This window comes from Cottoperca gobio, chromosome 1 (genome assembly GCF_900634415.1).
Source record: "Cottoperca gobio chromosome 1, fCotGob3.1, whole genome shotgun sequence".
NCBI lineage: Eukaryota > Metazoa > Chordata > Actinopteri > Perciformes > Bovichtidae > Cottoperca > Cottoperca gobio.
Window position 1 is genome coordinate 15,852,444 of NC_041355.1, and position 20,999 is coordinate 15,873,442.

The 20,999-nt window shown below is 40.5% G+C and overlaps 2 protein-coding genes across 2 annotated transcripts in view; both read left to right on the forward strand.

The window, feature by feature from the left end:
* Window positions 1–805: 805 nt before the first annotated feature.
* atp5pd (ATP synthase peripheral stalk subunit d) lies at window positions 806–5,418 on the forward strand. The gene is made up of 6 exons (XM_029443036.1): window positions 806–910; window positions 2,246–2,376; window positions 4,115–4,211; window positions 4,698–4,769; window positions 5,054–5,116; window positions 5,236–5,418. The coding sequence occupies exons 2-6, from the start codon at window positions 2,255–2,257 to the stop codon at window positions 5,365–5,367; spliced, it is 486 nt and encodes a 161-aa protein (XP_029298896.1). The 5' UTR covers window positions 806–910; window positions 2,246–2,254; the 3' UTR covers window positions 5,368–5,418.
* Window positions 5,419–6,143: 725 nt separating this feature from the next.
* pnpla6 (patatin-like phospholipase domain containing 6) overlaps window positions 6,144–20,999 on the forward strand; it is a 31,658-nt gene continuing 16,802 nt past the window's right edge. Inside the window, 20 exon segments of the mRNA XM_029431241.1 lie at window positions 6,144–6,197; window positions 9,844–9,932; window positions 12,756–12,809; window positions 13,027–13,114; window positions 13,214–13,296; window positions 13,397–13,488; window positions 13,616–13,756; window positions 14,578–14,737; window positions 15,031–15,111; window positions 15,544–15,639; window positions 15,641–15,673; window positions 15,760–15,840; window positions 16,063–16,198; window positions 16,378–16,452; window positions 17,316–17,416; window positions 17,853–18,032; window positions 19,197–19,274; window positions 19,869–20,074; window positions 20,362–20,493; window positions 20,639–20,762. Coding sequence (XP_029287101.1) covers window positions 9,885–9,932; window positions 12,756–12,809; window positions 13,027–13,114; window positions 13,214–13,296; window positions 13,397–13,488; window positions 13,616–13,756; window positions 14,578–14,737; window positions 15,031–15,111; window positions 15,544–15,639; window positions 15,641–15,673; window positions 15,760–15,840; window positions 16,063–16,198; window positions 16,378–16,452; window positions 17,316–17,416; window positions 17,853–18,032; window positions 19,197–19,274; window positions 19,869–20,074; window positions 20,362–20,493; window positions 20,639–20,762 — 1,989 coding nt within the window. The 5' untranslated portion in view covers window positions 6,144–6,197; window positions 9,844–9,884.

A 20,999-nucleotide genomic window follows, 5' to 3' on the forward strand; every position in this document is an offset into this window, starting at 1 on the left:
GCGCCATTCACTTGCACCGCACAACTTAAAGTCAAAGTCACGCTATATTCTATTCATAGCATAACACTTTGGAAATACATTTTCAGGGAGATAAAAAAAAATGAGCTGATTAATCCCTATTCTGTTAAAGTACAAAGGATTTGTAATAATGTAACACAACTTTATGTCTTCTTTGGTACTTTTATTAAAACATATGCAAACGTGAATACATTTTAATTTAACATATCTTGTCATTTCATTATCATATCCTAAAGAAGATAAATGCGTTTAACGGGAACTTGGAAGACCTTTCACACAAAAATCCTGGCCAGTAAAAAAATTATAACCAATAAGACACCTTTAGTGCAATTGTAAAAATGTGGTAGGCCGACCTGTCGTTGCTGCGCACCTCAAGAGGCCGATATTCACATGTTGTTACCATACCGATACTTATCTCAGAAATATTGCAAAATGAGCACAAAGGATCAGCTCGATACAATTGGGGAAATACATATACTTTTAAATGGCCCGGCTGATGTTAAACGTGGTGCATTTATTGATGTTCTATTTGTTTGTTGTATGGTTCACTTGTTACAACACATAGGGTTAGTATGTAGCTAGTTACACTGTAACTCTGTAGCGTATCATGTCAAATGTCTGTTCTTAGACCTTTATAAACCAATGTTTAACACAGGCTACAATAAAAAAGAAAAAAAATACTTGCTCTTGTGTATCGCATTTATATAGGCTAAATAGGATCACAGGAACAAGATTTGCAGTTTATACCCCCCCCCCCCCCCCCCAGTTCAACTCTCTGCAGGTGCTCTGTCCGTCCAGCAGAGGGCGGTGGCGGCCTCGCTGCTGCTGCCGGTGGTGATGAAGAACAATCACTTCCGCTGCCCCATTCCGTCACTACACTTTGTACAGCGAGGTGAGTACATCAGCGGAGCGCTTTGCTGAAACGAAAGAACATCTAATGATAATCTGTTTAAATGATTGTTTGTGCAGCTCATACATGTGTCGTTGTTCACGAGATTCAACAGTAAACGCAACATTCATTCGGTGTTTTGTGTAAAACTGGGCGTTATAGAGAGAATTCTCTGACCTTCACTAGCAAGCTAACGGAGCTAGCTGTGGTAAGCTAGCCTTGCAGGAGTCTTAAACGAAATGTCAAGGGCCCGGTGTCATTGATTACCTCTTGTCAAAAATGTGTTTTCACCATCTTATCGTCTCCATAAGTTATTAAGAACATGATTTAGCGTTTTTATTCGTAACATTTTTTAACTGACGTTGCGTCTTTATTCGAAACGTCATCTAAAACGTAAGGCTTTAATGTCTCCCATTAACGCTAACACTAATCGTCTTAAACACAAACTTCATAGTGTTTATTCGCACATCGCATCGTATAACATCGCAGTGCGCATTACATTGCAGGGAAACATGTTTTTGTCTGTCCAGGCTGCAACTCTGCTTCACTAATTAATCAGCGTTTTCTTTAGGTTATATATTTCTATATAACTTTTGAGTCAGCAGCATGTAAATGTCTTTCCATGTCTATCACCACATTATATAAATGACCTTGTAGAAATGCAAAGGCCCACTGCTATTATTAAACCTGCCAAACAAACATTACACATCATTGTAATACTGATCACTCAGTTTCCAGTACATTAGGTCCACCTAGCTAAAACTGATGTCAAATACACAGCGCTGCAACAACTCCTACCTTCATGAAGGTTCAAATGTTCAGCTTTTGTTGAAACTGATTTTAAGTGTTAAAGTGCTTTTTTGGTAATGTACTGCATTGAGCTCATATGTGTTTATAATATTTAGTCACTGATATAAGTGGGGTACAATTCTCATTAGCAACTACAGCATTTAAAATCATTATAATCTTTATCAACACCTCCTTAAAACACAAATAGGAAATGTCATGTTTGACCTTGTTAGCAGCAGGATGAAAACAAAACCTAAATCTAAAAGCTAGTAGGGGGACTTTGAGTTATTTCTTGTTGGTCAAACTGTAACAGCTTCAAGACACATTGGATATTAACATTAATGCAGTTAGGATTTATTGCACAAGTATTGTACTTGACTATTAGTATTAGATAGGTGCACCTCATAAACTGGCAACTGAGTGTGTATATAACCAGAAAATATTTGTATATACACACACTTTTTTCCCCGAGCCAGATGTAGCCTGGGTTATTTAGATGTTTTTGTTGTGATATGTTTGAACTGAACAAGATTTCCTTTTACCTTTCAGACAGTCAGAATGGCAGGCCGTCGTGTAGCCCTGAAAGCAATTGACTGGGTGGCGTTTGCTGAGCGGGTTCCACCCAACCAGAGGGGCATGTTCAACGCACTGAAGACTCGCAGTGATGCCATCACTGCCAAGTTAGTTTTACACCAAAAACAGGATTTAGAAAGTCATGCTAAATCATCTTAAGTGAACTTCGGTCTTATAATGCTGAACTGTATTTGTTTGCTAATAGACTGTGAGAGAAGACAAAAAACAGTGCAATTGAATATTCATAGTTTATTGAAAGAGGGCAGTACAGTGGGACATATTTTGCACGCGCTATGAAAAATCGGTCTGTTCAATGAATGAAATAAACTAGTAGCACCGGTGTGATGCAGTATTATTAGCCTCGCTATTCGACTTGGTAGTTGTAGTCGATCGAGTGATAAAAATGCATGTCCCCGACTGCATATTAAATTACATCTTTGCCGCCACACCATTGCAGCAAAAAAGGAAAACCACAAAAGAAAAATAGTAGTTACTCAATGTAACTTTAGCTACATAAGTACGAGAACTGCCAGGAGGTGAAGAGGGAGCAAGACGGCGCCTGGACGCGGGCGAGAGATGTGACCCATGAACATAGTTTATTAAAATGCAGCGCAGTGACGATAGACATTTCTTACACAGGGCCTAATATAATGCGGATACTAACACTCTGCCAAACCTACAAATTTAAGAGCAAGTTGCCAGAGCTATTTTATAATCGAGTGCTATAACCGTTGACACATTCTAGTGTACAAATCCCCCAAAGTCTCAGTGTACTGCGGCAGTAATAAGTTACCTTACATATTCTATAGCTGTCCGTTGCTTGGATTCAGTGGGACACTTGAAAAACGTCCTCTAAAACACCTCGATGTTTTTGTGCACGATAGATAGTCTGTGCACAGGAACTCTAATAATGTCATATATATAAAACAAATAAAAAAACATTGCAAATCCTCTTTCATAACACAAATCCTTGTGAACTACACATATAGCCTGTATCCGAGTAAGAACGGAGAACACGATAAAGATTTAAAACTAGGTTTAATTAATTATTTATTTTTAATCAATATATAGTTTTTATAATACCTGGTTTTAGGAGGTGCTGCACTCCCCTCAGTACCTTCCCATGCTATGTGCATAAATAATAAGTAACTCTTACTTAATGCAACAGTTTTGTGACCTGTGGTACAAACTCTGTAGCAACAGTGCACAACTAGTTGGCGTGCAGCCCTGAAAAGTCACCTACTCGGTGGTGGATGTTTTTTCTTGCTGATAAGCAGGAAGGAGACGTTTCAAAGAGCTCTGCTGAATTTTGTATTTAGTTCTTGGCAGTTGGCTTGAAAACTTGGAGAAAATAGTTTGGTCGAACTGATCAAGTGCTCAACCTGCAGAGGTGCCTATACCTCGCCTGGGTCCAGACCTCTGAATCCGCCCTCCAGGGAGTTGACTGATTCGTCTGGCATTGTGACATGAAATGGTGGTTTCTCGGTTAAAAAGCAATCCAGCCATTCGGTGGTACGGGGAGGAACTAATGCTGTTGTTAGACGGCATTATCGGCCAACATGACTGGATGTTATTACTTAGCACTGCTCCACTCTTTGCCTGATATCTGACAGAACTGTCAACTCGTTACACCCCCCCCCCCCCCCCCCCCCCTCATGGAAGAATCTTCACAGTATTTATCTTGCTCACTCAATCTTACGTATCAAGTTGTTCACCTTTTTAGCAACTTATGAACACATTAGCTTATTCTTGTTAACGTTTTATACTGATTGGATTCTTTTGATGTCCTTTTTTAGTTTGCTCACTGCACCTTCATTGTCACTCCATCTTCTCTTTTTATACCAGACTGAACTCCCTGCCACAGACTGCTGCAGTCATCGACTGGAATCTCTACAGGACCACAGTGGCCAAAGCCGGGATGGTTGATGAGTTTGAGAAGAAGGTGAGCTTTATTCGACTCGGCTTAGTCATCGGGTCATGGGCATTATGCAGTCTCTCAATGAAAAGTGGGTTAAAGTAATATCCCACTTCGGACACTACATAGCAAACTTTCATTTTAGTTGTTAGTTGTAGTATATAGGTATGTAGGCATATATTTTATGGCAGCGTCCAGCTGCACTGAGACCTTTCCAGATAATGTAAGAGCACATTCCAGGATCCAAATTAATGGTGAATTAAAAGGAGTCTGGAGAGGCCATATAATCTAATTGACACATCTTAGCTTGTCACTTTAAGGATGTCTTGAAATGCAAATGAACAGCTTGAATGGGTTACAATGCTATTGAATAATTGTAGGAGGCAAACTACACCTTAAATTCCTTTTTGGGTCTTATGCAAACAATATCAGTTTAGATGGTGGTCATAATTTAATTGGATAGTTTAAGCCTGTGTTGCATTACTAAATGCTAAATGTTCTTATTACACACAGTTCAAAGCCCTGCAGATTCCTGAGCCTGTTGACACACAGACCAGTGTCGTCAATGCACAGGAGGCCGAAACTGTAAGTGATTACATCAAACAATTGCCTGAAATTCAGCTTAACTGTACTGTTGTAAAAATTGTTGAGTTTTAATTACAAGACTGGTACAGCTGAATCAAAAGTGGTTGTAATGACTTGGAGAATTTTAATATGCACAAATGGTTCAACAATCATGACATCCTCCCAACACTAAAACAGACGTTGTAAATGAAAGCAAAAAGAGACCACAACTGGAATTATTTTAAATTAGTATCAGTGTTATGTGTTGCTTTGTCTAATGTAAATATTTCACATATTTCTTACAGAGTAAAGATGCGTTAACCTACGTTGAAGCATCTATGGCCCGCATCGCTCAGTATGAGAAAGAGGTGAGATATTAGTTGCATTAGTTGCTATAACAACTCATGGACTTCTTAGGAAACCTGCATTTATAACTTTACTCTTTGTTTTCTGCATCTCTTTCCCTTCTTTTGTGTTTTGGTCTCAGCTGGATAAGCTTAACAACATGCTCCCCTTCGACCAGATGACCACCGAGGACCTCAACGAAGTCTTTCCCAATACCAAGTTGGACATGGCTAAATACCCCTACTGGCCCCACCAGCCCATTGCCAACCTGTAGTCCTATTATTGGCCACTCACCTCAAAATAAAGTTAATGTATTTTAAAGAGACCTGTTTGGTGTCATTATTTGAGACACATTTTCTTTTCAAATGTTTGTCTTGTCTTTTTGAAATATGGACCAAATGGAGTTAAAGCAACTTGTGATCTTGTAGGTAGAGCCCACAAGGGGGCGATGTAGGCTTGTCTGTTGAAAACGCAATTTACTAACATTATGACATGCACGTTATGTTATCGTTCATCTACTCTCCTCTTGCATTTATATCTGTAACCACTGTATGATAAAATATGTGTCACCAAGGCTAATGCGCTGCTGTGGGCATTACATTATTTACGTCGGAGTTGTTTCATGATTCTATTAGCAGCAGTGTTGAAATACAGTAAAGCACAAATCTGATAAACCATAGAATTGAATTGAATTCACTGTAATCTATGATAAATACATGCATGTTAAATTAAATATTAACATGCAGTTTATTGTCAAGTATTTCCTCGTGTGTCCCATGCCGAAATCCGATTGAAACGCTCTAAAGTTAATCTGAATGTATAGGTTAAAGTAATATGTCAATCATCCTGATTTTACCCAATCATGAATCGACTGGCTGCGTCCCTCAAATATCATTGGACACCAACTATTTATTTAGATATATGTGGGTGGGATATGTACCATTCGCCCAAGCTTTGCATTTTGATTGGTCCTGTCTTTACAGTGTCTCAGTTGTTGATTGGTCAAAATTCTGGTAGAAGTAAAACAGGAGGGGCTTCATCAGAGATGATTTCCGTTGTATGTTATTTGAGTCAGTGCCGATTGACGGGAGTCTATCAGCTCAGGTAAATGGCTTCTTTAATCACCTATGTGTAATTTGATGACATGTTTTCAGTATGACAGATTTCAGTACATGCTCGTGCGCTTTACTGAGTTTTCTTTTCGCGTTTGTGAGTAGCCCGCAGTGGAAACAGTGGCCACCCATTCAAATGTGTCAATAACAGTCTGAATGCTTCTGCGGAGGTCAAAATGACGAGATAAAGACGCACAATAAACAATGTGCGTTTCAACATTAATGATTGCTTGCAGTTGTTTCACTTACACATCCGCGATGGTGACCACAGTAAACCGACATCAGTAGTGTGGAAAGCTAGCTAGCGGTCCTGTTATCCAGTGACAGCGTTAGCCGCAGGGATTACGTTATGGATGGGATAGTCAGCCAGGTGCCCTCTGCTCTGGGTGGTGGAAAGATATTGTGATTGCTATTTTCAACCACACGAATCTAACAAGAGACTAACAATAACACTACAATAAACGCTTAATGTTTTACCAAGTGGAATTCATTCATTTTACACTCGTACCAATATAAACAGTACGGCCTAACTATATCTATTTAGCCACAATCCCCTGTGGGCTTCCTTTGACTGTTAGCTAGCTTAGCTAACGTTACACCACTGCGTCAAACACCAAACTTCCAAAACACCTCCGTACAGACACCAACTACTGGTGTGAATGAGCTGCATATCATACTAGCTTGAGGTTTATTGGTAGAAAAGTCCACTTCTTTAGTTTTCTGTTGAGCGGTTCCCCGCCCTCTCGACGTGTTTACAACTGAACAATCCTGCCAAAGGGATTTACGAGGGGTCAGTAAGGCAACACCTCTGTGGGGGCAAATTATGCAAAAACTATTTTGGCTGGAAGGAAATATGAGATGATGCCGACCTCTGAGTTCACCTTGGTCAGTACATTGCTGTCGCTTGTATTTTGACATATGTTGTATCTGTTTTCTTATAACTTTAAGACATTTTTCCATAAAGGTATAGTGTGACGTGAACAGTTTGGCTAGACTTCCAAATTCAATGGTGACAGACCAGCACAGTGTAAGTTTGTGTTGACAGTAGCACATTTAACCAAAGGCATGTTCCTCTGTGGTTGTCTTCTTCCAGTGTAAAATCATTAAAATGTGGATGTAGTGCAGAGTCTCAGGAATGTTTTAACCTTGTCTCAGACATTTTCCAGCCACACATCTTCTAAATGTGGGTTCAAATGCATCATCCTACAGGAGCGTTATTGTGAACCTCATGGCCTAGAGGGTGTATTGTGTTAGTTGAAAACAGACATGGTTGTGTCAGTAGTCGGCCCAGGTCTGCCCCTGGACAGTGGAGTCAACACTAGCTTCATTGTTCATAGAGGACAATGGGAATAGGCTTGCATGGACGGAGGCTCTTCTAAGAGGCTAGAGGTTGCTTACTGTCTCATCGCAGGCCTGTGCTTCTCTTACAGTCTTATTACCACACAATACTGTGTAGAGACAAAGAAAGAACAATCTGAAGCAAAGTGTAATGTGAAGCAACAGGTTTTGGGTAACTTTCTTCATCCGGAATTACAAAAGTTTTGTTACAGAAACTGCTGCACAAGAAGCAGATTAAGAAATGTTTTACAACAGCACTAGGGATAACCGTAATATCCCAAAATCCACAGTTTTTGAGCAGGCAAATTATGGCTGGCTACACAAAACATTTACCACAGACAAAATTTGCCGACATTTGGCTGGTGTTGATTTCCCACTTTGAAGGATTGACAGGCATTGTGACAGTTGAAGGGGTCAAACATACATTTCCATTTAATTCTCAGCATTATTAGATCACTTCACAAAGTGATTCACAAATTCAAAATGTCTCTTTAAGAATGAACACCCTCTTATGCCCTTTGAATAAATACAAATGTTGGAGGATTAAGTCACATGATGTAATTTTAATACACGTATATTTGTATGTTATAAATAGAACGCACAATAGTCAACATCAATGCTGAAGATTTTCATTCAAGAGATAATGGCCTTGTAGTTGTGTCTCTCTCGCAGCAGCATCCTGTTCTGTTTGTGTGCGACTCACAGGGGTACTTCATGTAACGCGACACTGCATCTTCACCCTTTCACTGATTGAATTTCATCCATGCGGCATTTCAGCCACCCTCTCCCAGCCACTGATGTTATAGATGTAAGCAGGAAACGCATCAGACAAAAGATGCAGCTGATGCCAGCCTGTGTTATCTCATATGTAGGCCAGACAATATTGGGACATTGCTGGCATCATTGGCAGAAGAACTTAGTTAATTAATGGCTTACTCGGATCGACGGAAAAAATACTGTTTTTTTTATACTCAATCAATCCTTTAAGTAACTTTTAAAGCAGAAACAGGGAAACAGTCCTAAACATTAGGCTAACATCTGGTTTCATCTTCTCAAATTAGATGATTTGCTGATTTTTCCTGTTTATGTGTTTGTATTATCTTTTAAACACTAAACAAGTTATCAGTTTTAGTGCTGCAACTAATGATTAATGATTAGAGCCAGACAATCTTTTGATATTTTTGCTTTAAAAATGATCAAAATATCTGATTCAATTGAAGTCGATTATTTTACTGTCGATTGACTTATCAATTAAACGACTTAACAGCAATTCTAAATCAATTGCATCGCAATTTATTGTCAGACTAAATGGCAATCAATTATGTTTTCTCTTCATCTACCAATATTAACATGCATTCAAACACCGTACAGATGAATACTTAAGACACAGAACAAGAGGCCTGTTTGTAGTCTATTCTATGGCTATGGTAATGTTTTTCTCTAATGGTCTTAAAGTTTTGGCTTTTAGCCATGAGACGCTTGTTTGTAGGCTTCTTTATGCTAGTGCTGTATCCTACTTTGTATGCCCTCAGCAAACCTAGTGTGTTGTTAGGCAGCTTGTTTTCCCTCCAGCCTCACTTTCTACTGGAGTCATCAGAGTAGGAGTGGGAAATTGGAGGACCTCGGCAAGCTAAGCTAGCATAGCTGTTTATTTGTCCGTAGACGGTGAATGAAGCTTGTTGTCCCAGCTCCAGCGCATACGCCTGTGTCAGCTGAATCACTCTACTGGCCGATGTGAGCAGGGAGGTGGTATGTAGCCGGCCCGGATAAACGTTGGAAATTATTGCTTCAGTGCAGTAGATCAGTGATCAGAGGCAAAGACATCCGGTTGTCTGCTGGTGAAAACCTCTCCATCACTACTGCATTTACTTGCACGTAGTAATATGTAAACTGACATGCTCACAAATTAAACAAAACACAAAAGAAAATAAGAAATTGTATAGAAAAGAATAGGCCCACAAATGTTTAATTTTTCATTATGCTGCCTTAAATGTTCTCTAAATCCCCAATAGAAGCACCAATTAATTGGGACAGTAAGAACATCATCCCGTAGGGAGGTGAATGGTGAGGGACAGATGGGGGGGGGAAAAAAATAAAAAAAGTGCTAACAGCTTCATATTCTCTTTCTTGTTGAACCACATTTTCTTTCTTCACAGTAGCTTGAAGCATTTCAGTGTTTGTTTGTGCCTGATTGAACACAGGCATGTATCAAACATTCAACCATTCACCTACTTCTCCTACTGTGAAATGTCTTCCATGAAAAAGGCCAGTTTAATATTCATGTCTGTCTTTGTTTCCAGTGGCCGTTGATGGACCATCCCTATGAAGAAACAGGGTTACAATGGGACAGAGTACCTCAGAACAAGAGGTCCAAGGAGACACTCAAGAGGTTGGTTTTCTCACTGGATTTATTTGCAGAATCCTAAAACACATGGAGTAAAGCAATACAACCTCGGTACAAGCGAGTAAATGCACTGCGTTCCATTAGAAGTTGGTAAGGGGGCTAACAGAAATGGGTGTTGCCGAAATCTGTACTGCCAAATTTCATCCTTTTAAAGGGAAAGAGAAAGGACTTCTTTAGACACACAGAACATTGTTAACACATAATAAATAAATGATGTGAACAGCCAAAGTGGTCTTACACAAAATAGGGCAGAGCAGCCCATCAGTACAAAACTCTGCACAAGTACCTTCTATATTAGCTAATGAGAAAATGTGCTTAGGTTACATGTTAAGTGCCAATTACGCTGCACGAATTGCAGCCAACTAGCACCACGGCACACAATAGAAGCTCATTACAGATAACCGTTGGACTGGCATCAAACTCAATATGACTCTTTCCCAACATTGGCCCGATGAATGCGGCTGGAAAACTCAGAACTTCTTTCCCAGCTGAATTTGAGAGTTCAAACGGCCACAATCACAGGTCACAATATTCCCACAAAGAAGCAGCCTTCATTGATTTTGAGCTTCCCCCTTTGAAATCAAGTTTTAGCATATTCTTTTTCTTTTTTTGCTGACTGTTAGCTTGCCAGTCTAATACAGTGCAAAGACTATGTCATTTGTCTTTGTACTCCCCCGCCCGTCGTACATTGATCCTCCTACTTTGAAAATAACGTAACCAAATCCAGACCTGAGCCCAAAGCTGTACACGACAAAACGTTTTGAACTCGACCCAAAACCCATTACTGGATCGACAATCCGTGAACTTTACATTGGAAAGAGTTTCTCTCAATAAGGATTCTAAGGAAACGCTTTAATAAATATCACTTAAGGCGAGAGACAAATCATATTCTGATTTATGTAAACCTGTCATTTCCTGTTATGTGAGGACATGTTATAATCTCATAATACTCAAAGCAGCATGGAAGAGAATTCTGCTAGTTTCAAGTTACAGACTTTTAGTTTGTCTCCAGCTTATCAATTTATTGCAGCCATCACCTTTAGACTGTAAATTGCCCACCCGTACTCTTTTCCACACTTTGATTTTCAAACTCCATTGTGCCTACTTAAAGCCTCCCGCTAAAGTCTATTTCTTTGTGCACATCCTGCGTATGCACTCAATCAATATCCACTAGTGTCCAGTTGAGGCCCTTTTACTGCCAAATAACCCTTAGCTCCACACACACTAATCAATAACCACTGATAACAGACATGCAGTCTCATTGGCTGTCAACCAGAACACTAAAAACATATTACTCTTGCACATACTCGGTAAAACAAACACGCTTATCTTGGCCATGAATCTCCACTCCCTGCCCTCACACTCTTGTTTTGATGTGTAAAGAAGTTCTTAGTTCAATGTTTGCTGAACTTATAAAAGTCTCATTAATCGAGCTAAAAGGAAAATCTACTCTGCGAGTATTCTGCCTCTGTTTAGCTGCTTGTTTAGGAGAGGCCATGCACATGATTAGAAATGAGACATTTCATGATTTCCACTCATCCTTTCTTTCTTGGTTTCTTTCATGCTTTGCTGCTTTCTGTCTCCCTCTGACTCGCCGAAAGTGCAACTCTATCGGTTTTCATTATGTCTTGTCGTCAGCCCATGGCGCCTTGTTTGTACGTAGCAAAGCTGCTCCCCCTCATGGCAGCAGAAGTCCATATTACGTGTGACTGACATGAACACAGCCATACACAAGGGGGGAACTCAGCTACGACTAGGTCAAACAACGTTAAACATTTTTAATGTCTATTCAAAGCAACACTGGACTGCCACAACCAACCAGGTACGCCTTCCAAACAAAACACTAGAAGGTCGGGAGTTCAATACCAGGCTGCCACCATCGTACCCCTGAGCAAGGTACTTAACCCTGAGTTGCTCCAGGGAGACTGTCCCTGTAGTTAGTTCACTGTAAGTCGCTCTGGATAAGAGCGTCTGCTAAATGACCTGTAATAAAAAATAAATTAAATAAAAACCACTGGAGTAAGTTACGAATGAAGGGAACTCTGGGTCTGCAGCACCAGCTATCTTATAGAGTGATGTGCAGACTGTGTCGGAGACTCTCTCTTTATTATCAGGGTCTGTCCCCCCTAACATAGGCGATGTTGCAGGCGGAGCAGCTGCCCTCTCCCTATTAGACTCGGGGCAATTTTTGCATCCCCTCTTTTTGATCTTACAGTTTTCTATTTTTAGTTTGGATCAATAAAAGTTATATCTGGCCGTGTCACATGTAGTAGGCTATATGAAATAAAAAATAACATTTAAGCCATTTTCTCATATCAACTCCAAAGCTTCATTCACCTGAGCTACACTGTGTCGTCCAGCCCTTGTTTGCTCTTCACTGTGTGCCAGTCTGTATCCTGTGAACCCAACAGCTTCACATCTGGAATCCTCTGTGTGTACATGGGGAGCCGAGCGAGGAAGCTGTGAGTGGTGCTCACTGTTTTACAACGGAGTGAAAGTAAAGGGTTGGAAAACGTATTTGGAAGACGCACGTAAGGGCACAAGCGTGGCGAAGGTTGGATACGACCCTCTCGTTTCCCCAGGCAAAGATAGTCGGGCATTCCTGCCTCCAGGGCAAATCCCATATTCCCACATTCCATTACGCTTCAGTGGAATTGAAACCTTCAGGCCCACGCTGTGTTTCAGTCTCAATATACTGTAGGAGGCTGCAGCCGTTGGGTATGCTACAGAGCAACTAGCACGCTGCCTGTGAACGTTTTTGTTGTTTGTTTGGATGAGTAATTTCTCTGTGTTTCTCTGTTACACTAGGACGGGTTTAATAACATCAAGACATTTGTGGAGGAGGAACTACAGACGAGCATGGTGAGTGCAGGAAATTGTATTACTGCCATCTGTGTTTCACCTTGAGAAGAGAGTCGGAAGATATTTAGAAAGTACAAACGTGTAGATGATATAATCCAGTGATATTTTTATTACAATATTACATCCAACTAAATATAATTTTAGTGCTGCAGCTATTACATTGTGTCAGCCTTTGACCTTGTGTCAACTCTCCTCTTTTTTTTTCTTTTCTCTTCAGATGGTGGGGATGGTGATAGGTGCGGGCATCGCCATAGTCCTCATCGCCATCCTCATCTTCTTCATCTTGCGGAGGATCCAGCTTCGAAGTCAGCAATAACCTTGTCTCACTGAGAACACGAAATGATGGTCACGAAAAATGCAAATGTATGTATTTCAATGTTAATTTGTCATGTCTTTTATTTCAGACATCGAAGCTCAGGAGGCACCGAAATACCGCTTTCGCAAGAGGGACAAAGTCATGTTCTACGGACGAAAGATCATGCGTAAAGTGAGTATGTGAAACCTGTGTTGTAGTTATCATGGGCTGGCTTTGACATGTCATGGCAATATAACTGGAATACTTTTCAAATCAACATGTTTCTCAACAGGTCTCGCAGTCTACCTCTTCCCTGGTGGGTACTTCCTCCTCGTCTCGGCCGCGCCTAAAGAAGAAGCAGAAGATGCTCAACATTGCCAAAAAGTACACTTCCAAAGCTTGCTGTCACCAACAATAAAACTTCTACTACTGTCATGACCCAGTTCACTGTTAGGCGCTTCATACACTTTCCAATCTCTTCATCTCGTCCCGCTGTCTTTCTGCTGTGCAGGATTCTGCGCTTCAAGAAGGAGGTGCCCATCCTGCAGGCAAAGGAGCCCCCTCCCTCAGTGCTGGAGGCAGACCTCACTGAGTTTGATGTGGCTAACTCCCACCTCCCCTCCGAGGTGCTGTACATGCTCAAAAATGTCCGGTAGGTTTGTCTTCTTTGTCATGACTGTGTAATTGTTTTATCATTAGAGGAGTGAATCTTTCGAATCTGTGTGCAAATAAAGGCAATGTATAAGATTATGGAGTTTCTATATTTGATCATGTTTTATCATCTGATTGCAATAATATCAAAGCTAAGACACAAGGTGACATTTACTCATGCTAAACGTGCACAAATAAACACTTTTTTACTAAAAGGTTTTTTGTATTTCATATCTCAGTGACTTCCAGAATAACAAGTTAAAGTTGTACAAAAAAACTCAAATGATGCCTTTTTAAAATAAATACAATTGGTAGGCTTGTCGAATACATTGTTTTTGTTAACTCAAAATAACACTTTAAAACTGGTATTTTGTGTGAATTAATTTTTACAAATCGCACAATAATGCTCGACACAACTTTGGCTCGGCGTGTAGGATTACTGTCCATCAGTAGCAATATCCAGGCTTTTGTTGAAAAAACGTTTTATTAAATAGATTTCTGGAAGTTCAGACTCGATTCAGAAACTTAAAAGATAAGAATCTCGATTCTTACATGAAGAGATTTTTCCCCCAGCTTTAGTCTTCTAAAAGCCCAAACATTGTAGTTGATTTACATGGTTGATAAGCAACATGCAGACATTCCTTTGTGGTTCTGTTGAGAAGCGGCTGCCAAGCAAACGGCTCATAAACCATTCCTGGCAATTTACACAGATTTTTAAAAAGCCCCGCATTTTTGAATATACAAAGTGTGTGTGTGTCTGTGTGTGTGTGTCTGTGCGTCTGCCTGCCTGCCTCCTAACCTCTCTCTTGTCCTTCACTGCAGTGTGCTGGGTCACTTTGAGAAGCCCCTCTTCCTGGAGCTGTGTAAACACATGGTGTTTGTGCAGTTCCAACAAGGGGAGTACGTCTTCAGGCCGGGCCAGCCTGACAGCAGCATCTACGTGGTTCAGGATGGAAAAATAGAGTTGTGCCTTACTGGAGCGGTATGCAAGATTGTTTATGCACGCATGACCTAATGTGTAAAAACTTAAAACGCATGGTAGCAAATCTACTAAGGAACTTAAACATGAGAGTTTTGACTTTAACAACACATTAGCATCTATTAATGGTTGACTCAGATAATCTCATTAGGGAACTAGGGGGATATTGCCGTTAGCAAAGCTTGCTCTCTTAATAACAAATGAGTTTCCTCCAGCCAGTTTCAATAGCATTTAACAAGTTTGTAGCAAAACTTATGGACACAAATGGTTTGATTTGTCTTCTTTCTGTCTTCCAGGATGGCATAGAAAGTGTGGTGAAGGAGGTTTACCCGGGAGACAGTGTCCACAGCCTCCTCAGCATCCTGGACGTCATCACAGTATGTCACACCCACTTCTTGCTACACACACAAATCTGCAGAGACAAGTGTGCTGCGTCAAACCTGTACACACAGGCTTCTTCTACACGATAGTCACACAGTGTATAGTGTGTCAGTGTGTTGGACCCCACCCACTTCCATGATTCACATTCACCAGCTTGACTAACCCCACCTTCTCCACTGGCATACGCGTGACTCGTACAGCGATCTGTAGTTGTAATTCTGAGAGAATCCTGTAATAAACTGGATGGAATCAGTATGTTGTCAATAACCCTCCTTGTGTGTTTGTATACTGATGTGTTTCTTTTGCTATTATGATTGAAACCTAATAAAACATTACTACAAGACCTGTCTAGAAAAGGCAACCTCTCACATAGAGCTTGTTAAAATGTGAACATTTTCAGAAGTATTCTGTGGCATCTTTGTGTCCAGGGCCACCAGAAGCCTTACAGAACTATGTCGGCACGGGCTGCAGAGGTTTCCACTGTTCTCCGTTTACCTGTAGAGGCCTTCCTCGCTATATTTGAGAAAGTACCCTGAGAGCCTGGTGCGGGTAGTACAGGTGAGTTGTGTGTGTAATTCTGTTGATTCTTAATTCTCTGCATGTGTGGCAAAAAAACCAACTCTCTTCCTGTTTTATCGGTTTAGATTATCATGGTTCGTCTCCAAAGAGTAACAGTCCTAGCCCTGCACAACTATCTGGGGCTCACCAATGAGCTCTTCAGCCATGTGAGTTTATCACACACACACACACACACACACCACAGTACACAAGACATTCCCATGCAAACATCTGTTGGTGGTGTGGTTTGGCATTCTGCATCATTAGCCCAGTACACATGCTGTTTTTATTATCATTTTAGTCACTAAATTCTAACCTTTTGTCTATTCATCTCTCACCCACACACACACACACACACACACACATCATACCACATATCATTCCTATAGGAAATGCAACCCTCACGTCTTCCACCTCCATCTCCCCATCCAACTCGCACCAGTCCCATCAGGCATGGTAAGCGCTTTGGTAGCCTGACCGTGACCGAGGAGCATCGGGAAGCTGCCGTTAAGGGTGAAGCTACAGGTAGGGAGAAAGAAAACTGTGAAGTAACATTAAAGTTACTCTGCGAGGTTCAACAATGAATCTTAAAATGTATATTCATTGGTTGAATATATAAATATCTTGACTCTCAATATCTTCCACAGTTTTGTGTTTGGTGCTTAATAAATGCTTCACCTGTGGTTTCCTGTATGTACCTACAGGAGGGGAACAAGGGAAGGACGGAGCAACGGTGCCAACTCTAAGCAGGACCATCTCCATGCCTGTGGACATCGCTGGTGAGGGACTTCTCCCCTGTCCACAGAGAGATAGTGTTTTCTTAATGTTCTTCAGTTTCAACTGTACGATGTGTATTTTGAGAAAGTACTTGCGTAGAAACATTTCTGAGATGCCTGAGGGAAGGGGTCAGAGTGGAAAGAAGATTTGTTGACCACGGCACCACAAAAGGGTTCTGCTCATGTGTCCTACAACCAGCCCACTCGGATCTACAATACGCTACATGTACTTTGTCTGTGGGCATGTTCACGCCTATCCTATGGAAAGCATTTTATTCAAGCTATTCTCCCCTTTAGTTAGCTTCTTTTTATAACCTCGCTGTCGCTGCTTGACGAGACAGGTTGTCTGTTCTCTTTCAAATGAAGCTCAGTGCTGTTAGAAAGGTGAAGAGAATTTATCTTAACCGTCTGCAGGTAACGGCACGTTAACACAGAGACATTTATGGCATGAAGACACAGATGTTGAAACATAGCCAGCGGTGACGTTATACTGAGGGCAAACTGCAGTCTCTCTGCCAACCTGCCAACAAAGGCAGACAAGTCTATCACGCTACATTTGCTTGAATTGCAGAGATATAGTTGTTTTGAGCCCTTTAAACTTCTTGCCCCGCTGCGTCCTCAATGTTTCTATAAAGAAAAAAGGTTTTTGAGTTATCTTTACAAACTTTGGGTGCTCCAAATATTTAAAAAAATGCTTTAGCTTTCCTACTTTTGTTTATACTTATAACAAGTGGACACAGGTTTAATCACATATTTCAAATCATCTGATGGTTCTCCAAACTGTTCTAAGGATTCTGTTCATTCTGTTCACCGGACAAAACACAGAATGATGATTAAAGACTGAATACCTCATTTTGTCTGTGCAGGTTTACAGAAAGGTCTGAGATCGGACTTTGACATGGCTTACGAAAGGGGGCGGATCTCTGTCTCTGCAGAGGATGGCAACACTCCTCCTACGTTTACTCGGGTCAGTACACTGCAGACTGTTGAGACACAAATTAGATACTGTTAATTGATCTCCTGGCATAGAATTGTGTAATAGCACCAGCCGCTACAGTGGTGTGTTAGAAAGTCTCCTGCAGGGCATGCATAACAAACAAAGTAATCCAGTATATTATTTAGTACCTGGAATATTTCAAGCGAAGTGTCTCCGCTGTGCAGTCATTAAACGTTTTGTATTTTTTCAGATTTGAACACGTAAACGTAAAATGTTCAGTACATCAAGCACACAGCTACATATATGATATTATCCGACACTAATCGGATCTTAAGATAAAGTCTTAGTTCATGATAATTCATACATAATTCATTGTGTTTTGCAGGGGCAGATATCCTCTTTTAAACAGAAGGAAGTCCTAGTTTAGAGACTCTTCAAACATTTTCTTGTATGTGTATCATTGCAGTCTGTGTCCCAGGACCAGCGGGAGAGGAAAGTGACAGTCGATGAGGTTCCCTCTGGGATCTATCTGTATCCAGAGGAAGAGCCGGGAGTGGACAATATCTTTACACCTGTATCCAGTCGATCCAATGCTGCTTTGTTTGAGGAAGCTCAGAAAGAGATCCTCAAACTCATGAACATTGAGGTTTGTTTAATTCTTTATCTTAATTAAAGTGTGTCTTTATGTCATATGGTGGTGTCACATGACGCTTAAGTACTATGCCACCGACACTATTGAAAAGAGAAGAACGGTAAAGCATAACTTCTTGTCAAATATCCTTCTTGTGCTGTTTTACACAACCTGAAAGTTTACAAATCAAACCCATAGGGACTGTAAACAAAAGCAAATCATCAACCAGCATGACTCCATCGAGACACTTTCCAACATCAAACGCTTAAAACCATTTCCAAGATTGTTTACATCAAGAAAAGAATTATCACACTCGTAACACTGGCTGCAAAATTGTAGTATAAGAATTAAAATACCAAAATGACTGCAAGATCATTTAAGGCATAAAGTACCTCAGTGCTAGTATGTTTAAAAAAAAAATAATATTTAAAATGGTGTTATCAAATGTGTTTCCATATGAAGTTTTTTGTGTGCGTTATAAGCTGAAACAGTCTAAACTAAACATGCAGTGAGAGCAGTACGCTCCCACTCATTCTCTGGGATTAGGAAATAATACTAGGCTCATTACATTGTTCTTTTTTTTTTTTTTTTTTTTTGGATGAATGAGCACATTGTCACAAATCACCCAGGAGCATCTGCTGACAGATTATGATGTAGAAAGGGGGTCAGTCAGCAGGCCCGCTCTAGAGGAGCTGGGCCTGGTGTAGAGCTGAGCGGAGGACGGACTGCTGAGTCATGCCACAGTGCTGAGACGTGAGCTGTTCCTGTGTGTTTGATAATAAATATAGAAAACAGTGGTAACACTTAAAGACCAGAAAACATGATGACAAACCAGAGTTCAGCTGAACAAGATGCTCAACGCCTTTTTAGTTTTCAGCCCAAGACTTAATCTGGTAGGAAGTTGTATACACACACGTTTGATGCAATATGTGGTAAACCCTCTCTGTGGGCCCTTGAGTAGGTATTGCTACTTCTTATATTTCAAAACATCATGTCAGTGTAACTAGATCAGAGCACGTTACACAATCTAAATGTTGCAGAATCGTCTGCAGCTTGAATTTCATCCAAAGTAAAATGAAGTTATTTCGTCCACAGTGTTTCTCCACTTTCACTCACTCTTTTATTACTGCTTGACTTGACCTTTGGACTTTTCTTTTCTGTCTTTCTTCCTAAATCCAGGACCCAACCTTGTTAAATGGGAAAGTGACTCTGCACCAAGCAAAAGCTGGAGCTGTCTTGGCCAGACAGGGAGACCAGGTACTTTTGAAAGCTCATAATGGACTGATCTGTCTGACTTTGTAAGGCAGTATAAAGCTAAAAGTGCAGCAACTACAGAAGCAGTGAAGTTGAGGAAATGAAGGGTCTAACGTTTTGTAATCTGTGTAACTTCTTTTTAGACTGATTACTGAACACCTACAAATCATTTCCTTAAAACATGCATAATATGTAAAAATGAAGATAATGCACCTTTGGATTATCTTTATGAACTGAGTGGAAAACGCAGTTCCTACAAATAAGATGTGTTCTTTCAGCTTTCTTCTCTATTACAACTCGTTTAAGAAAAATAATAAATAATAATTTCAAGTTTGATATCTTATAGGCATTAAATGTATTACTCTGTTTGCTACCTGTATGTCCATGTTTATGTATTTATTTTATATTATAAAACAGATGTCTAAATGTCAGATTCAGGTCTTACCTCTATTTTTGACCAAATATGTAGTTACTTTGTAGGGCAGTATAATGTAGCAGCAAACCCAGTAATCAAATGTAGTAACTCAATCAATTTGAATGTTTCACTAAATACAGCAACCTTATTTTTATGTTCCCGTTTCTCTTTCACTCTTTTAGGACGTGAGTTTGCACTTTGTCCTGTCAGGTTGTTTGCACGTCTACCAGCGGATGATTGACAAGCAGGAAGCAGTCTGCCTGTTTGTGACCCACCCGGGGGAGATGGTGGGCCAGCTCGCTGTGCTCACAGGAGAGCCCCTCATCTTTACCATCAAGGCCGTCCGAGACTGTACTTATGTCAAGGTCTCAAAGTCAGATTTCTATGAGTGAGTCGATCGCCTTGAATGTGGACAAACGAGAATGAAGTTTCAATTTCTGGATGAAGCTTTTTGTACTGAATGATTTGATGCAAAAATTAATCAAAAATATTTTCCGAAACATTTGTCTTGCGTCCCAAGACATATGCTGTTCCACATAAATAAAGAAATTCAAAACACAACATTTAACCAAACCTCTTAATTTTTGCTATAAATCATCTATTCATAAACAGTATTAATCCTGTATAGCCAGTATTGCTCATGTGTGTACCTGTGCTGTGTGCTTCCCCCTGCAGGATCATGAGGGAGCAGCCCAGTGTGGTGCTGAGTGCTGCTCACACGGTGGCCATCCGCATGTCCCCTTTTGTCAGGCAGATGGACTTTGCTATTGACTGGATGGCTGTGGAGGCTGGCAGAGCCCTCTACCGGTATAACAAATATTTAACTTCCTTGTGCAAACTTTACTTGGTCATTGCCCTGTTTTAACATTACATCTTTGTTCATTTGCTCAATTTCTTTCTTTCTTTGTATTGGCTACTGTAATATCTGTGCTCTTTCTCTTCACATCTACAGACAGGACGACCAGTCCGACTGCACCTACATCGTTCTGAATGGCCGTCTGCGTTCAGTCATCCGGAAGACCAATGGCAAGAAAGAACTTGTTGGGGAATACGGCAGAGGAGACCTCATCGGAGTGGTGAGAAAAAGTATTTTCCCCTCAGTCGCAGTTTCATTCTGTCTGCATGTAAAATAAAACTCCGCTATCAAAATGAAATACATCGCTAGCAACTAATTTTGTTAAAGGGGCAATTATTTGAATGTCTTGATAAGCTGCTATTGTGAGAAGTGCAGTGTTTTTGTTGCAAGTTGCTTGTAATGCAGTATGAGTGGACAATTTTAATAAAATGTATTTTCTGCACAAGGTTATCGGTTG

Excerpts from the sequence above, each read along its gene's own strand:
- atp5pd (XM_029443036.1), top strand. The coding sequence starts at position 2,255 with ATGGCAGGCCGTCGTGTAGCCCTGAAAGCAATTGACTGGGTGGCGTTT. Across the intron at positions 2,377-4,114 it reads AGTGATGCCATCACTGCCAA|ACTGAACTCCCTGCCACAGA; the intron begins GTTAGTTTTACA and ends TTTTTATACCAG. Across the intron at positions 5,117-5,235 it reads TCGCTCAGTATGAGAAAGAG|CTGGATAAGCTTAACAACAT; the intron begins GTGAGATATTAG and ends TTTTGGTCTCAG.